The 15,142-nt window shown below is 44.3% G+C and overlaps 2 protein-coding genes across 3 annotated transcripts in view; one reads left to right on the top strand and one right to left on the bottom strand.

The window, feature by feature from the left end:
- Positions 1 to 7,368: 7,368 nt before the first annotated feature.
- gabpb2b (GA binding protein transcription factor subunit beta 2b) overlaps positions 7,369 to 15,142 on the bottom strand; it is an 8,336-nt gene continuing 562 nt past the window's right edge. Inside the window, exons 2-9 of one of the 2 annotated variants that reach the window (XM_063199706.1) lie at positions 14,421 to 14,528; positions 14,040 to 14,207; positions 13,171 to 13,365; positions 12,342 to 12,483; positions 11,959 to 11,994; positions 11,598 to 11,762; positions 10,221 to 10,339; positions 7,369 to 9,006 (exon numbers count right to left, since the gene is read on the bottom strand). In XM_063199706.1, coding sequence (XP_063055776.1) covers positions 8,584 to 9,006; positions 10,221 to 10,339; positions 11,598 to 11,762; positions 11,959 to 11,994; positions 12,342 to 12,483; positions 13,171 to 13,365; positions 14,040 to 14,207; positions 14,421 to 14,528 — 1,356 coding nt within the window. In that variant the 3' untranslated portion in view covers positions 7,369 to 8,583. The remainder of the gene's footprint in view (positions 9,007 to 10,220; positions 10,340 to 11,597; positions 11,763 to 11,958; positions 11,995 to 12,341; positions 12,484 to 13,170; positions 13,366 to 14,039; positions 14,208 to 14,420; positions 14,529 to 15,142) is intronic. The other variant, XM_063199707.1, reaches the window with a different exon arrangement.
- Positions 14,886 to 15,142, top strand: part of atg5 (ATG5 autophagy related 5 homolog (S. cerevisiae)) — a 24,951-nt gene continuing 24,694 nt past the window's right edge. The window contains exon 1 of the mRNA XM_063199710.1: positions 14,886 to 14,916. The gene's annotated coding sequence lies outside the window, so the exon portion shown is untranslated. The remainder of the gene's footprint in view (positions 14,917 to 15,142) is intronic.

Below are 15,142 nucleotides of genomic sequence, written 5' to 3'. Positions count from 1 at the left end.
TTAAAAACATGAAAATGTGGAAGACGTTATATGATGGTTATAAATGGCTAGGTAGGCAAATAGGAAGGGCCTTTCTGTCCACCGCAGCCTCAGCCCTGCCTTCCTACGGTTGATGAGCTGCACAGAGCATCATAAGCCCCCACTCTTTGAACAGCAGCAATTTGATTAGCATAAAGGACTACACAGTGGCAAACACCCAGCTCTCTACTACAGTAGGTTACCGGTGCTGCACATTTGCAGAAAGAGAGAGGATCTATTTTCATTATTGACTCTTGCCTTTTTCTGTCACTCTCTCTCTTTTTTTCTTTTTTGGACGATCCACTTCCACCACCCATATGTCGCTCCTGATCCTGATCGCCCTCCCATTACCCTGAAGCGAAGCAATCATTTATTGGAAGCTAAAAAAAGACACGTCATTTTTGTGGGTTTGGCAGGTGCTCTCATTCTTCTGAAATTGCTCTCACTGTGTACATCTTTGTCAGACACATTATACAGCCTTTTCTGTTTTTTTCTGTCTCACTATTTTGCTCTATTTCCCTTAACATAGGCACGCACGCGCACACACGCGCACACACACACGCACACGCACACGCACGCACGCACGCAGGCAGGCAGGCAGGCAGGCAGGCAGGCAGGCAGGCAGGCAGGCAGGCAGGCAGGCAGGCACGCACACACACACACACACACACACACACACACACACACACACACCTCACACTTGCTGAACATTCAGTGATCATACTTGGGGGAAATTGCTATGGCAACTGGTTGCTATGGGTGACGAGACACCACTACATCCTCATCTGGAGGGGCGAAGAGAAGAGAGAGGGAGTTGGACAACAAAAGCAAGGGGATGGAAGGGTGGCTATGAGGAATCGCCTTTGATTGCCAGATGACTGAGCCAAACGAGGGGAAAAGTTGAACTGACGTCTTCCTGCTGCCGAGTGACCACCGTGGGCAAGAGGCTGAGCAGCACGACGCATCTTTAGTGTCCACCACCAGGCAGCCTTTCACAGCATCCTTCTCTCTCTCCTTCTCCATCTCTCCCTCTCTACCTCTCTCTCTCTTCGAGTTGTTGCGACGGGCACAACAGGTAAGTGTGTGGCGACATCTTCGCACTCTTGATGTCAGGCATGCCAAACACTTGACGATTTTAGGATTGCGATCTGTGCCCAGTTATAGAAGGGTTTCGTTTTTTTCCGAATGATGATTTTGTCAATAACATGGTGTTGGTGACATGGATGAGTGCGAAGGCTGGGTGATTTTGACGTGGTGGGGGGAACGCCTTGATCTAAAAATGTCTCTTGAGTATTGATCGATGATTGCTGGATCTTAGTAAGTGGGCAGACTCAGCCTGTCAATGAAATGACATGACATGCCTCGCTGTTCGTAAGGAGAGTGAAAGCCACATTTTCAACTTAAATAACTGTGATTGTACATGTTTCGCAATGACACGTGTACCTACAGTAGGTGTACGTGTCTGTGTGTATGTGCGTGTGTGTGCGTGTGCGTGTGTGCGTGTGCGTGTGCGTGTGCGTGTGCGTGTGTGTGTGTGTGTGTGTGTGCGTGCGTGCGTGCGTGTGTGTGGTGAAGTTAAGTGTTTTTAAGTAAACCCAGCAGTCTTTCTTTTTTTTCAAAACTAGATGGAATATACAGTATATCTGCTATCTATAGCAATAGCAGACCCTGATGTCACTGTCTTTTCCCCTCTAGAGTCGGCAGAAGTGTGCTTATTTGCTGCTTGCCTTCAATGAAAAACACATGGCGGAGCTCAGACGGCACTAGATGAACGACGCGTCCATGTGTGTGTGATGCGAAGCCCGTGCTGCCCGCCTCCTTGTGTACATTGGCACCCTATATATAATAATATCACGTTACCAGTGGGGGGTTGAGAACACAGAGCTGAGATGGCAGCACTGACCACCTTGTGGCCCTCGAAATCAGCTTGAGGGAGAGGGACAAACAGACACACACAGAGATAGACAGAGAGAGAGAGAGAGAGAGAGAGAGAGAGAGAGAGAGAGAGAGAGAGAGAGAGAGAGAGAGAGAAAGAAAGAGAGACAGAGAGAGGCACAGACGCGGCTCACCCCAAAATGGCTGAGAGCCTTCACCACGGCGGCAGCAGCAGCAGCACCCTGGGGTCGGCATCGGGGGCCGGCAGCCATCACATGTCCACCTTCATCACGCTGGAGCAGCGCGCCGGCTTCATCTTCGTCCTGCTGCTCTTCATCTTCCTCGGCCTGCTCATCGTGCGCTGCTTCCGCATCCTGCTGGACCCCTACAGCAGCATGCCCTCCTCCACCTGGACCGACTACATGGAGAAGGACACCTTCGACTACCGCATCGTCTGACAGCGGCTGCCTTGATCACCACCACCACCGCCACCATCAGCAATCTCAAACCCAACCACCGACCAACCAAACCCTGCACCTGCCATTGGACAAGACAACATTGATAAGCGTATTGTCGGACAGTGTGTGATGTGATCACCACCACCACCATGACATCAACAATCTCCAACCTAACCACCAGCAACCTTAATTAAACCTAAACCCACATTCCCAACAATCTAAACCCACACCACCCCCCAACCGTAAACCCTCCTTTTTTAAATCCACCTTCCAATTTCAATTTCAACCCACCAAATAACCTCCACACACCTGCCATTGGACTCAATGGAGGACACCGTGGACTACCGCACCGCCTGACGGCATCTGACAGGATCAGTACCACCACCATCAACAACCTCAAACCCAACCACCACCAACCTTAAACCCACCTTCCCAACAACCAACCCCAGCTACTGGATACCATGAACATACTACTAGAGACACCTTTAAGTATTGCATTGTCTGACCTCTCCACGATCATCAACCAACCGCAGAGAAGGACACCTTTGACTGCCACATGGTCTGCCCTCCCTAGGATCTCCAGCACTGCCAACACTCAAACAACTACCCGACCCCTGTACCTCATTGCTGGGCACCAAACCATCCCACCCCATCTCCTGACTACATCTCCCTTGGCCCCCATGATCCAAACTACTCTTTAACCTAAACACGCACCAACCAGCCCCTGTACCAGCCACTGGGCTCCAGCTATGGCAGGTAGTACAGTGCTGCTGGCACCTGTTCTGGGACACACTAACCATGTCTCCATTATCCACAACCTCTTAACACTACACACTTATGAGGCAACAAGGTACAAGTGTACACTTTGTTTTGAAGTGACACTTTTACAAGCAGGTTAGTTTACAAAAACAATGGCCACATTCAGGGCTGAACTGGGCCGACAGTGATCGGGGCCAATGTTTTTTTGTTGTTGTTTTTTTGTCTCAAATGTTCCCCTAGTAAGCGGCCCATAATTTGGATAGGGTTGCCCATCAGGGCATCCTTAATATACAGTGGACTGAGCACATATTGTTGTATGGGGGTGGGGTGAGGGGCTGGTCTTTGCCAAAAATCATGGCTTAATTACAGAGTATGCTGTAGGTGTAGGCAGTTTGGATCTCAAAAGTAAACTGACTCAGAGCAAATGATGAACCTCTGATTAGAAACACTATGGTTTTGTTTTACTAAGTAAGGGATTTAACTCACAAGATTCTCCTCTTAGATTCAATTCTGACTGATAATGACGGTGTCTTATTCTGCTACATAAGACTCTCCCCAATATCATAGCAATGTTGTTATGATGTAGTTAGCAAACATTGAATAGGATCACCGGGAATCCCATCATCACAAAAAGGTTTTAATGCCATTCTGGGTTTGTGAATAGGCTGCCTATACCAGAATATTATTCACTAGGTGCAACATCAGACACAATAACACTACAAATCAGTTTAATACACCTCAGTGAAAGATAAACTGTATTTTTTATTTTATTTTCTCTTGTTCTGTTCTTTTTTGTCTCTAGTTCTTTGATATGAGCTAAAATGATGTCATTAGAGCCCTCCTTTGATAAGGCATTGGAGGGGAATATTTTGCAAGCATTGGGTGTACCTTTTGGTTTGCTTACTCATCCCAGTGCTGCTTCCTTTTATTCCTGGGAGATGATAAACAAACTACAAATGTTGTCCTTTAAACTCTTTCCTCGCTCTCCCCTTAAATTATTATTTTCCTTTTTGATATTGCACTCTTGTATTTTCTGTCAGCTGTGGTCTGGGTGTGGCAAGCCGTTTCACTTTCTGCTTTTTGCTGATGTCATGCCATGTTGCACAGGGTTAAACACACAGTGTAATTATATGCCTCCGTATGGAAATGTGGTAAACAATTTATCTGAGGAGAAGAAAGAAACAATTCTGTGTTTAAATGACTATTTTCAATGACGTTTGGTCACGTAAAAGTGCTTGCATTGCAGCCATAGCTTCCTTAAGAGTGATTCCATTTGTGTCAAGGATGGATACAGAGTCAACATTAGTGAATTCTGTGCAGCTTCAGTAGACACCTGATGACTTTTCAACATTCTGTGCCTATACCTAACGTCAATTATTGGTGAGTCTGGACCTAACTGATCCTGTTTCTGTAATTAATGGTTGAAATGTTTTTTGGCGATGTTCTTTGAAAAAAAAAATGTTAATAACTTGTGCCTTTCAACTGTTTACAACTTTCAACTGTTCTCCACAGCAGGTGGCTTGGCGTAACTGTTCTCTGGCAAAAGTATTTGTAAAAAACCACCTAGTCACGCATCACAGTCGCACAAAAATGCTGTCGTTTCTTTTTTTGTGTGTGTAGTGCTTCTTGGAGAAAGATGTCTTCAATTTCTCCTGTGAAAACAAAGCTGAATAGATATTTGAAGGCAAGAGTGAGATTCAGATTTCTTGATGTAATAAAAAATGAAAAAGCACCTGAAGCACAAAAAAAACCTTTGTCAGGAGTCTGAGTTAAATGCAAGAAAATGTCTCATTCTCACTCAACTATTCCACATGATGCGCTGCTGAGGAGAGAAACACAGGCTTCTTTCCCACGTCTATTTATAGCCTGCTTTGCCAAGTGTGTTTTCTCCAGCAGCAGTAGGCTACACTGCTCTGCTCAGTGTGAAATCCAGCATTCAGCACCTCCCCTTGTGACCACTTCACATCTCAGAGATGCATGTTCACCTCCTCCAGCTTCATTGCACACACGTGTCTGTGTGTGTGTGTGTGTGTGTGTGTGTGTGTGTGTGTGTGTGTGTGTGTGTGTGTGTGTGTGTGTGTGTCAGAGTGGCTGGAACCTCCACATCGTCCATCTTTATCCATCCCTGTTACCTCGCTGAAATCAAATCAGCCCTCATTCTACTTTCGTCATGAGTTGACAGCCCATTTTTACACAGCTCCTCCATGTCCACAATGGAGCCTGTGAAAAATAATTAGGACAATCAAGACGCCAATAATGTTAACTCTTGACAAGAAAAGTAGGCACCAACAGTCTACGGACAATATTCAATGAATGCCTATAGCCACTCTTTGCAGATACATACATAATCCTTGAATTCTAATGCATAATTTACCTTTAGAAGCTTTTCTATTTCCCTCTTAAAGGATTTGGTTCTATATTTATATTTTTTGAGAGTAATGTCTGCACAGGGTGTGTGTGTGTGTGTGTGTTGTATTCCATGACAGAATTACGAGAAACGAGGCAGACAGACAGACAGAGACAGAGACAGAATTACGAAAAACGAGGTCTTCAGAATTGTAAAACACAAAAAAGGACTTTGAGTGTGTGGACGCCTCACTCAAAATCCTGAATCTTTCTTTCTCCTATACACCCCAATCTATGATGTGAACAATCTCCAATTGGTTTGCTTATTTCCTGTTGCAATCATGTGGATTGTGACACAAATCACACATTAACTTGTGCACGTATCTCACCTCAATATCAGTAGGGAGGAGATGAAATTTTCAAAATGTTATCAAGCAGATTTGCTCAGAGGCTCTCTCTCATATCAATCAAATCCATAAGATTAATGCAGTCAGAGACATCAGTCAACTGGCAGTCAGAGACATCAACAGAGGAAAAGAACTGACATATGGAGAGAGCGAGAGAGAGACAGATGAGATGAGATGATGGGGGGAAGCAAGTGTCATGACGACATCAGGAGAGGGCAGAGGGCCGATTGCAGCTACCTGCCTGCCAAAGCGATTGCCGCAATGCTTGAAGTAGCCTACAATGTCAACATCCAGGGATAAACAAATCCATTTCGTCATGGTAAAACATGCAGTATTTTAGAATAGCAGGCGTGTGTGAAGACCCACCAATGGGCGACAGGTGTCTTTTAAAGCTACAAATTTCAAAGATATTTTTAAGATGTTTTAAAGAGCTGAGTGGAAATAACCCAACCTCAGTGTGTGTTCTTTCAGCTTCCAGATATTATTCTGGTCATTTGATATCTGTCACCTATTGTGTGTGTGTGTGTGTGTGTGTGTTTGTGAGAGAGAGAGAGAGAGAGAGAGAGAGAGAGAGAGAGAGAGAGAGAGAGAGAGAGAGAGAGAGAGAGAGAGAGAGAGATAGAGAGAGAGAGAGAGAGACAGAGAATGAGAGAGACTAGCATAGTCAGGTATGTTTTTGTAGAATTTATTGAAATCTACATTGTCTGGTATATTTCTTTACAAAACAAGGTACATGACAAACATTATTATATTTGTTGCTAAAACATCTACAGTATTTACAAAAAAGGAAAGCAAAAATACAAAACAATGCTTTGCAGTATCAAAATGACCTGATAGTGTTTGGTTGAAAGTATAGTATCTTCATACAAAACCACTAATTACCTGGAAGAAGAAAATGCTAAAAAAAATCAGGAAGAACCAGGGGTGCTGTGGCGCAAGTGCATGAAAGCACCCGTACATTAACAGGCTCAAGGCAGTGGAAACACAGGTTCGAATCTGGCCTGGGTCATTACCCAACCCTACCCTATTCTCTCTCTCTTCCACTAGCTTTGTGTCACTTCACTGTCCTATCCGAGAAAGACAATTTAAAAGCCCATTCAAAATTAAAACAAAACAGGGAACCAATGATATTCTGTGACATGGTCAGTAAAGCTCTGCAGCGTGTCAATTCATTGGTGTTATTACACTCTTCCTAAAGGATTTTTGAGCTAAATCATACACATAACTGACATTCACACCAGTTACCAATTTGTAGCACTCATTTTGAATTGCTCACTTATTCCGTGATGGAACTGAATGCAAATTAAATAATTGAACAAATAGTGCTGCCTCCATCCAAATATCCGTATCCCTTTTTGCTCATCCAATTTTGATGAAATTATGGCAGCCCTCGATTCACAGTCACTTGCAGTCACAGTCACTTGCAAGTCCACTGTTACCAGATTAGTCGAGAGTTTTAAACATTGTCCCTGGTGTTATATTGTGCACCATATTACCACAACAAATTTAAACAAAAGTATAATTTATTCTGTGTTGCATATGAGTCAGGGTTGTGTCCAAAACTAAGTAGTGTGATTCTTTCAACAGGTCAGGTAAGTGTAACACATTAAACTAATAAAATCAGAACTGCATACTGTACGTGTAAACAAGAAAAGGTTGGGTGGGCAGTGACATGCTACAAGGTTTACAATCTCTACACATTTCTTCTTTCGTACCTTACTTCCTAAATGCATATGGGTAGACAGCTGAATGAATGAAGAGAATCTCCCAATCGATTACATAAGGATCAGTAATAGTGGAATAATAATAATAATAATAATAATAATAATAATAAAACAGATGTGCACTTCTCCTGATCTGAATATTCATCATAATGCTTCCCTGTTCTGCATTTCTAAAGTCTGCAAACAAAAGCTAAAACTTTGCAAAAGCTGATCATTAGAAGCAAAGCAAGCACACTGTATAAGACCAGGCCAAGTTACTGTACATGTTAAAAGCTACAAAATCCTTGAGAAAAAAACTACAAAACTGTTTTGTAAGGGGGCATTCATCAAGAGGATTATGGAAAAATAATTCCTTTGTAAAATTGGGGACAAATGACTAAAACAAATGATTAAAACAAATGTTGCATGTGAGAAACCTTTAAAAGATGTGGATAACTCTGGCCTTGTACTGAAAAAACAGAGGTACATGGTGTATGTGCGCCTGTGTGTGTCTGTGTTTAGGATTGGAAGATATTAAGGCAACTGTGGTTAAAGGAGAGGAAGGTACGGTCCAGGTCAGCTATAAAATGAAAGCTGGGTCGGGCCAGATAAAATTCTCGAAAAAATCTCGAATCAGTCAGGTAGAAGGAGTCCATGTCCAGAGCCAGCCAGCCAGCCTCGCATGACTGTGAGTGTGACTGTGATGGGCCTTGTTTTACTTCTCAACGCAATGGAGTCACAACTGAGGTCTCCTGGCACCAATAAACCCTCTTTGTAGAAAAGCAAATAACACAATGCATTGTGATGTCATGCACACAAAATGAATTGTGTCTAGTGTCGTCATTGTGATCATGATCATTATAAATAAATTAAAAACCAAGCAACACACTACAGGCGTTGAAAGAGGGTGTCTAAAGTATCCAGAGTCCTGAGTGTGGAGGGGGGAGGGACAGGAGCTTTTGGGGTTCAGAAATGAGGGTTTGTGTGTGTGCTTGCGTGCATGCGTGTGTGTGTGTGTTACGTGGACACGGGTGTCTGCAGCACGGCCGTGCTCTCCCCTGTGGCCGCGTCCACCAGCGTCACCTCTTCCCCCTCCCCCTCCCCACCCTCTGCGTCCAGCTCCCCCGGCTTGATAATGATGGTGCCTTCTGACAGCATCACCACCTCCCCTTCCTGCTCCACCTCCTGCTCCTCGTCCTCATCCTCCTGCAGCACCACCTCCTCCTGGCCTCCTGCGTCTCCTTCATCCCCATCTCCCTCCCCGTGCTCGGTGCCGTTGGGCTGGCCGTTGGTCATGGCCTCCAGCTTGAGGCGGTAGCTCTCGGCCTCCTCTTCCTTCTGCAGCAGCTGCTGGCGGTACTCCTGAGCTCGCCTGTTGGCCTCCAGCAGCTGAAGCTCCAGCTGCTGACGGCTGCTGTCCTTATCATCCACCTTCTCCTGCTGTGGGGGGAGAGAGAGAGAGAGTGAGGAGAGGAGAGGAGAGGAGAGGAGAGGAGAGGAGAGAGGAGAGGAGAGGAGAGAGGGGAGAGGAGAGGAGAGAGGAGAGAGGAGGAGAGGAGAGGAGAGAGGGAGATAGAGAGAGAGAGAGAGAGAGAGAGAGGAGAGGAGAGGAGAGGAGAGGAGAGAGAGAGAGGAGAGGAGAGAGGAAGAGAGAGAGAGAGAGAGAGAGAGAGAGAAAGAGAAAGAGAAAGAGAAAAAGAGAGAGAGAGAGAGAGAGAGAGAGAGAGAGAGAGACATGGATATAATATTAATTCAAGTCTTTCTCACTGGCCTTCTCCTGCTGAAGGGTGAAATACACTCCCTGCTCTCTATACAAGGAGAACAAGAGAGAGAAAGAGAAACGTATAAACCAGGAGTCACAAACCAGCAGCGTGGTGGCCCGCAAGCATCAGGACCAGGCTGCACTTCCAGAGCCCCTGACAAGCGCACAATGGAAATGTGCCATAGTGATTACAGCATATTTTAAATGATCTTTCTTTAAATGTATTAAATACAAGATTATTTCTTACATGTTAAATAATGTGACGCACCCATACAATCCGTGTTAAATATAAAAGGGACGTCCAGACGCTAATGTAGTGTATTACTTTAGCCCTAGTACGTTGTCTCCTCCTTCAGGTAGCCTTCAGATCCAAACAGGATGCAGACCCCTGTTAATATCCCTGGCCAGAAACCCAATGAATGTGAATGGCGAGGAGAAACAGCAGAGGCATCAATAATGTTAGCAGCCAGGTAAAAGTGAGAGAGCTAGGCTTTTCGTATAGCTATAATTATAACTGCCTTGCAACAGCCTGAGGCGCTGCAGGGAGAAAGCAGAGGTATTCTAGGGGGCTTTTGTCACAACCTTAAAGCACCATACTTTCCTCAACAACTCATCCCAAAGTGCTGCTGTCTCATCCCAGCCACCCACATCATGCTGCCAACTCCCACAGTACATCAGCAATGCGTCTTGCAAGTAGCACGCACACACGCACACACACTCAACTGCAAAAACACATCATTTGACAAAATAAGTGTTAAGAAATAGTTTTTTTTTCTTTTACCATGTTGTTGCCTGTTTCAGAACTTCAAATCAGTTGAAAGGAAAAAAGCAAGCAGCAAATGTTCCTACTGCTCTAATATCAAGTCCTTGACATAAAGCATGGTGGACAGACCTTCACTTTGGGCTCCACATGGGCGGCCACTTGCTCCAGCTTCCTCTTGCGAGGCGTGGGAGGCTTGGACTCCTCCACCACCACCTCCTCTGTGATCTGTCCTGCCGGAACTGCTACCACTGCATGCAGGGAACAACAAGCACACTGGTCAGAAAACAAGCACATCAGAGAGCAAAACACATCAGAGAACAAAACCAAGCACATCAGTCACAGCTCGCTCAACAAGACATTGCCACAGTGTTTGTAACAAGAGAACAAAGTGAGATCCAAACATAAAACTACAGTATGAGCAAACTCTTGGACTTGGGAATTGAGTACATGGCGCAGTGGAGTAGTAGTTTTACTTATCTTGAAAGGCGCTATAAACTCTTGCGGGTGCAAGGGAGGGATTTTGTATGGTGACACTTTTCAACTTGAGGTCGTGTCTTAATTGGCTCGTTTCTCCTGTAGATGGTTCTCTTCTCAGCCTAGTATTTACACCAACTCTGCTACCTCTCCAATGCTGCCTGAGCTCGACAAGTTTTAAGCCCATGATACGCTTGCCGCAAGCCTTAAATTACGCACGACACTGTGTGCGACCGACTGCACATGCTTGCTTTAAACGCAGAGGACCAACACGTACAATATTGGCGGTATCATCTACAGGGCAGAGAGAGAAAGCAGCATTGCGATCCGGAAATTGGAAACACAGACTGTAAGGAAAGCAAAACAAAAAGAAGGACTCCCCGGACAAAGGAGACAATACTGCAACAGCTTCAACATTTGCACGCTGCTTTATCAAAGTGCAACAGGGAAATGATTGCACAAATGTTTATCATTTCGAACAAGCTCAATGAGACGCTCTTGAAAAGCTGCAGCCATCATCGTTTTCTCCGGAAACACTTGAGCGGAACTGTACAGCTATTTATATGATTGCCCCCAGTTTTTTGAAGATATCGCACGGAACGCACGCTTATGGATGCAGCATCTAGCACACACAAAATTGACACGAAAAACGCATGTTAACACGTTCATGCACAAAACGTGCCCGCGCACGCATATCCTGCAGCAAGCGTATCGAGGGCCTTACTGTTGGCAAAATGCTCAGTCAGTTAAGAGCGTCTCCCTGTCCAGCATTTTTCAAATGCTTGGTGAAAAAATACATTTGTAAAAAAGTAACCAAAATGTTAACAATACAAGAGGAAAGGTCAATCAAAAGCCTCACTTGACAATGCAAACACAAAAACAATAACTCTAGGCATGCACGCACGCACGCACACGCACACAAAACACAACCAATATAGCTAGGTTTTTAAAGGCATATTTATATTTAACAACTTCCAGGAGCGATATTCCACAGCTGTGTACTGTAGAACTTGTATGAATTCTAGAACTCACTTTGCTGGCCTTGCATGGTGACAAAGAACTTCTGACCCAGAGAAGCAGGCTGCAGGTTGCCCTGTTGGTCCGTAACTATGGTGATGACCCTTTGACCTCCTTCCCCAACCACCTGCTGGATCGCCGAGTCCACAGAGTTGGCGGCAATCACTTCTTCAGTGCCAACTGCTTACACAAAAGATAAAAATAAGATGGAGTTCAAGACTGGTATTGTCATCATTGTCTTTGTTTGTGTATGTGCGTGTGTGCACTCTTACGTGAACCCCGGACAATTGGAGCCATGCGACAGCCTCTAGAGCTGGTGTGTGAATGTGGGAATGTGTATTTGTGTATGTGTATTTTGAAAACATTTTGAGTTCACCTTCATAGTTGTGATACTGTGTATTGAATAGAGTGCCTGTACAAAGAAATTAAACAAGTCCACGAAGATTTAAGGTTATGGTTATGTAGGTTATGTACAAAAAAGAGAACAAGGAAGAAGGGATATGCATGAAGAATATACGCAAATAACAAAAACAACAACAATTTTACTGCACTGCCTGTATTTTTGGGGTCTTAAGAAAATAGCAGTGGGCACCAAGGCTAATGCCAAAGTATGAGCAGCACTTGAAGTGTGCCCTGCACCATTAAAGACAGATTTGACCACAGGGAACAACACACAGGGTTAGAACTCATCTCTGGTTGTGACAGCCGGTTTGAATAAATTAAGAAATAAAATGATATCAAACTGTGATGTTCACCTACCTGAATTAGGCTTTGCAGCTGTGAGGACGAGGTCAGAGAGGTTCATGACTTCCCCAGAGGAGGAGATGAGGAACTGGGGGTTGGCGATGGAGGATGCGGAGCTGCTCAGGGGGTTCATATTCACCTGGTTCTGCATACCCTCCTGAAACGCCAACACACACACAATGCATTTTACACTACCATTACATGACACACAACAGCAATATCAAGAGAACAAAATAATCCCGATATGCATGCATGTCTACTCTAAACGTGCATGTCTTAAAGGTGATTGTGCAGGTTAAGATTTAAAAGAATTTTCACCACTTTCTTGTTAGTTGTACACAGTTAAACTATTATCTAGTATATTTGATTTGGTTGGCTACTACAACAAAACCTAATATCAAATGAAAAAGTGGCAGTTATTCTTTCCCCATAATACAGTGCATGATTCTATTGCCTCTGTAGTGAGGGGGAGTCCCCAATATGACATCATCAATACATTCTGTTAAAAAAATAAACATTAATACATGGACTAAAACAACATTTCAGAGAATTTTTCAAATGGTATGCATATCTTCAGTGCTTTAAGTACCTATAATCATCAGTTGTAGTTAACCTGCACAATCCCCTTTAACTTGGACATGGTAAAGAATATTGCAATTCAAAACACATTGTGCAAGTTGTTAAAAAGACAATATTTCCCCAATGTATTTGCCACACTATTAGTGCCTAGCTGATTCAGTACATGTTTGGATAATTCTCAATGTTCAGAGACCTCTCTGATCTTTTCAGGAGATAAGACACCCAAGCTGAAAACGTCACCATTCATTGAAGTAATGTGCAGTACCTGCAGCAGAAGCATGAGCTCAGTGTTGCCTTTGTCCACGGCGATGTGGAAGGGGGTCTTGTCGAACTTGCTCATGGCGTGGGTGTCTGCTCCGTACTTGACCAGCAGCTCCGCCACCCCCCGGTGGCCGTGCTCCGTGGCCCAGTGGAGCGCTGTCATCTTCAGCATGTCCTTGGCGTTCACATCCGCACCACTCTGGACAACAACATCAGGCAGCAACAGACCCCTGTCAGCCTGGGGTGCTCAACTTCACTTAGCACAATACAGTACATGTACAAATTACTGGAGAAGACACATGATGAAAAAAGCCTATGCAATAATAATAAAAAAAACACTTTATGCTGCCTCTTTTTTGTTGCAAATTTGACTGTACCATTTGGGCCAGCACCCTCATAATCTGATAAACATGAATGAAGCCTGCCTGCTACCAGCTATACATTTGCAATTCATAACCAGTCAAAAGTAAAACTATAGTCATGGCATTCGTACAACACAAGTGCATGATATTACATAGCTGTTACACCATTTATTCCATTGTACCTAATGAGATAGACTGCGTTGTTATTGAAAAACACACCTAACATGGGCCCATCACAAACTTGATCCAACCAGTGCAGTCAGCTGATCGTAATACAATCACACAGATCTACTGGTTACTCAGATCAGTTATCGGTCTTGAAAGGAAACTGTGTTCCTTTCTCACTTTTACTTTGACACCTCTGCACATGACCTACTATCTAGAACTCGGAGAAAACTTCAGGTTACATAGGGAGAGCATTCTTGGTTCAAAGCAAGATGGAACATGCTTCACACTCCAATTCCCTCCACACGACCTCAATCGTATTGCTAAATCTGAAACTGCTTTTCACCTTGACGAGTAGCTCCACAATGGTGGTGTGGCCCTCTGCGGCGGCCATGTGAAGCGGCGTCCTGTCCACCTTGGTGCGAGCGTCCCTGCTGACGCCTGCTCTGAGGAGCACCTCCGCAGTAGAGAAGTGCCCATACTGGGCGGCCAGGTGCAGAGGTGACGTCCCAAGCTATACAAGAGTGAATGACATCAGGCAGGCAAGGAATGTGGATTGTTATTAATACAGAAGCGCAATACTACACATTTACACACAATATATTTAAATGGTGTATGGGTCGCACATGAAATAGAATACCCTTGACCAGAAATAGGCAATGCTACTGGTACACATCCCTGACTGCTGTCAAGAAATGTGTGCTCCCTCAGATTGCAATATGCTCACCCAGTCTGTAGTGAAAGGGGCTCCATTGGCCATGAGTGTCCTGACATCATCATCCTGGCCTTTACGTGCTGCGTCAAGTAATCGCTTGCCCAGGTCCACGAGAGACATCTGATATGGAGCCAAAATACGTTAGTTCTAAAAATCATAAGGAAAGTCTGCCTGCCTTCAGCAGAAACTCATTACTGTATTCAGAACTCCACCACCAGTGTCTGCAATTGCACAGCAGTATATTGGTTTATTCATTTACATCACGTTCGTGGAAGATATATTGTCGCATTGTTAAGTTATTTATTTTAAATACTAATCAATAAAATGTTTTAGAACAACATTGCTGCAGAACTACAACGTAGCTAGTTCTAACTAGTAGCGATGTCAGATAGGAAGTCGATTAACGTAGTTTACAGTGGATGTTCCGGGGGAAGTTGATTCTCCCATTCAAACAACCAGGCAAGTTCAGCATGCGACAACGCGAAAGGACTACTCAATGCAATAATTAGTTAATACAAGCCTTTTCTTATTTGTTTTGTAAACAGCAGATGACAGAATACGTAGGTCACCTAGCTAAACACATACTGTTAGCTTGTGAAGAAGCGTCGCTGCTGCTAGCAGAACGCAGTGTTTCAACTTGCGCAAGTTAGCCAGTTTTGGCGCTTCATGTTTGGGTAGACTAGGTGCCAGCGTAACAAATACTTAAGGTCTCCGATTAAGTTGCCCCATTCTTA

This window comes from Engraulis encrasicolus, chromosome 5 (genome assembly GCF_034702125.1).
Source record: "Engraulis encrasicolus isolate BLACKSEA-1 chromosome 5, IST_EnEncr_1.0, whole genome shotgun sequence".
NCBI lineage: Eukaryota > Metazoa > Chordata > Actinopteri > Clupeiformes > Engraulidae > Engraulis > Engraulis encrasicolus.
This window is presented reverse-complemented; position numbering and strand designations above follow the sequence as displayed.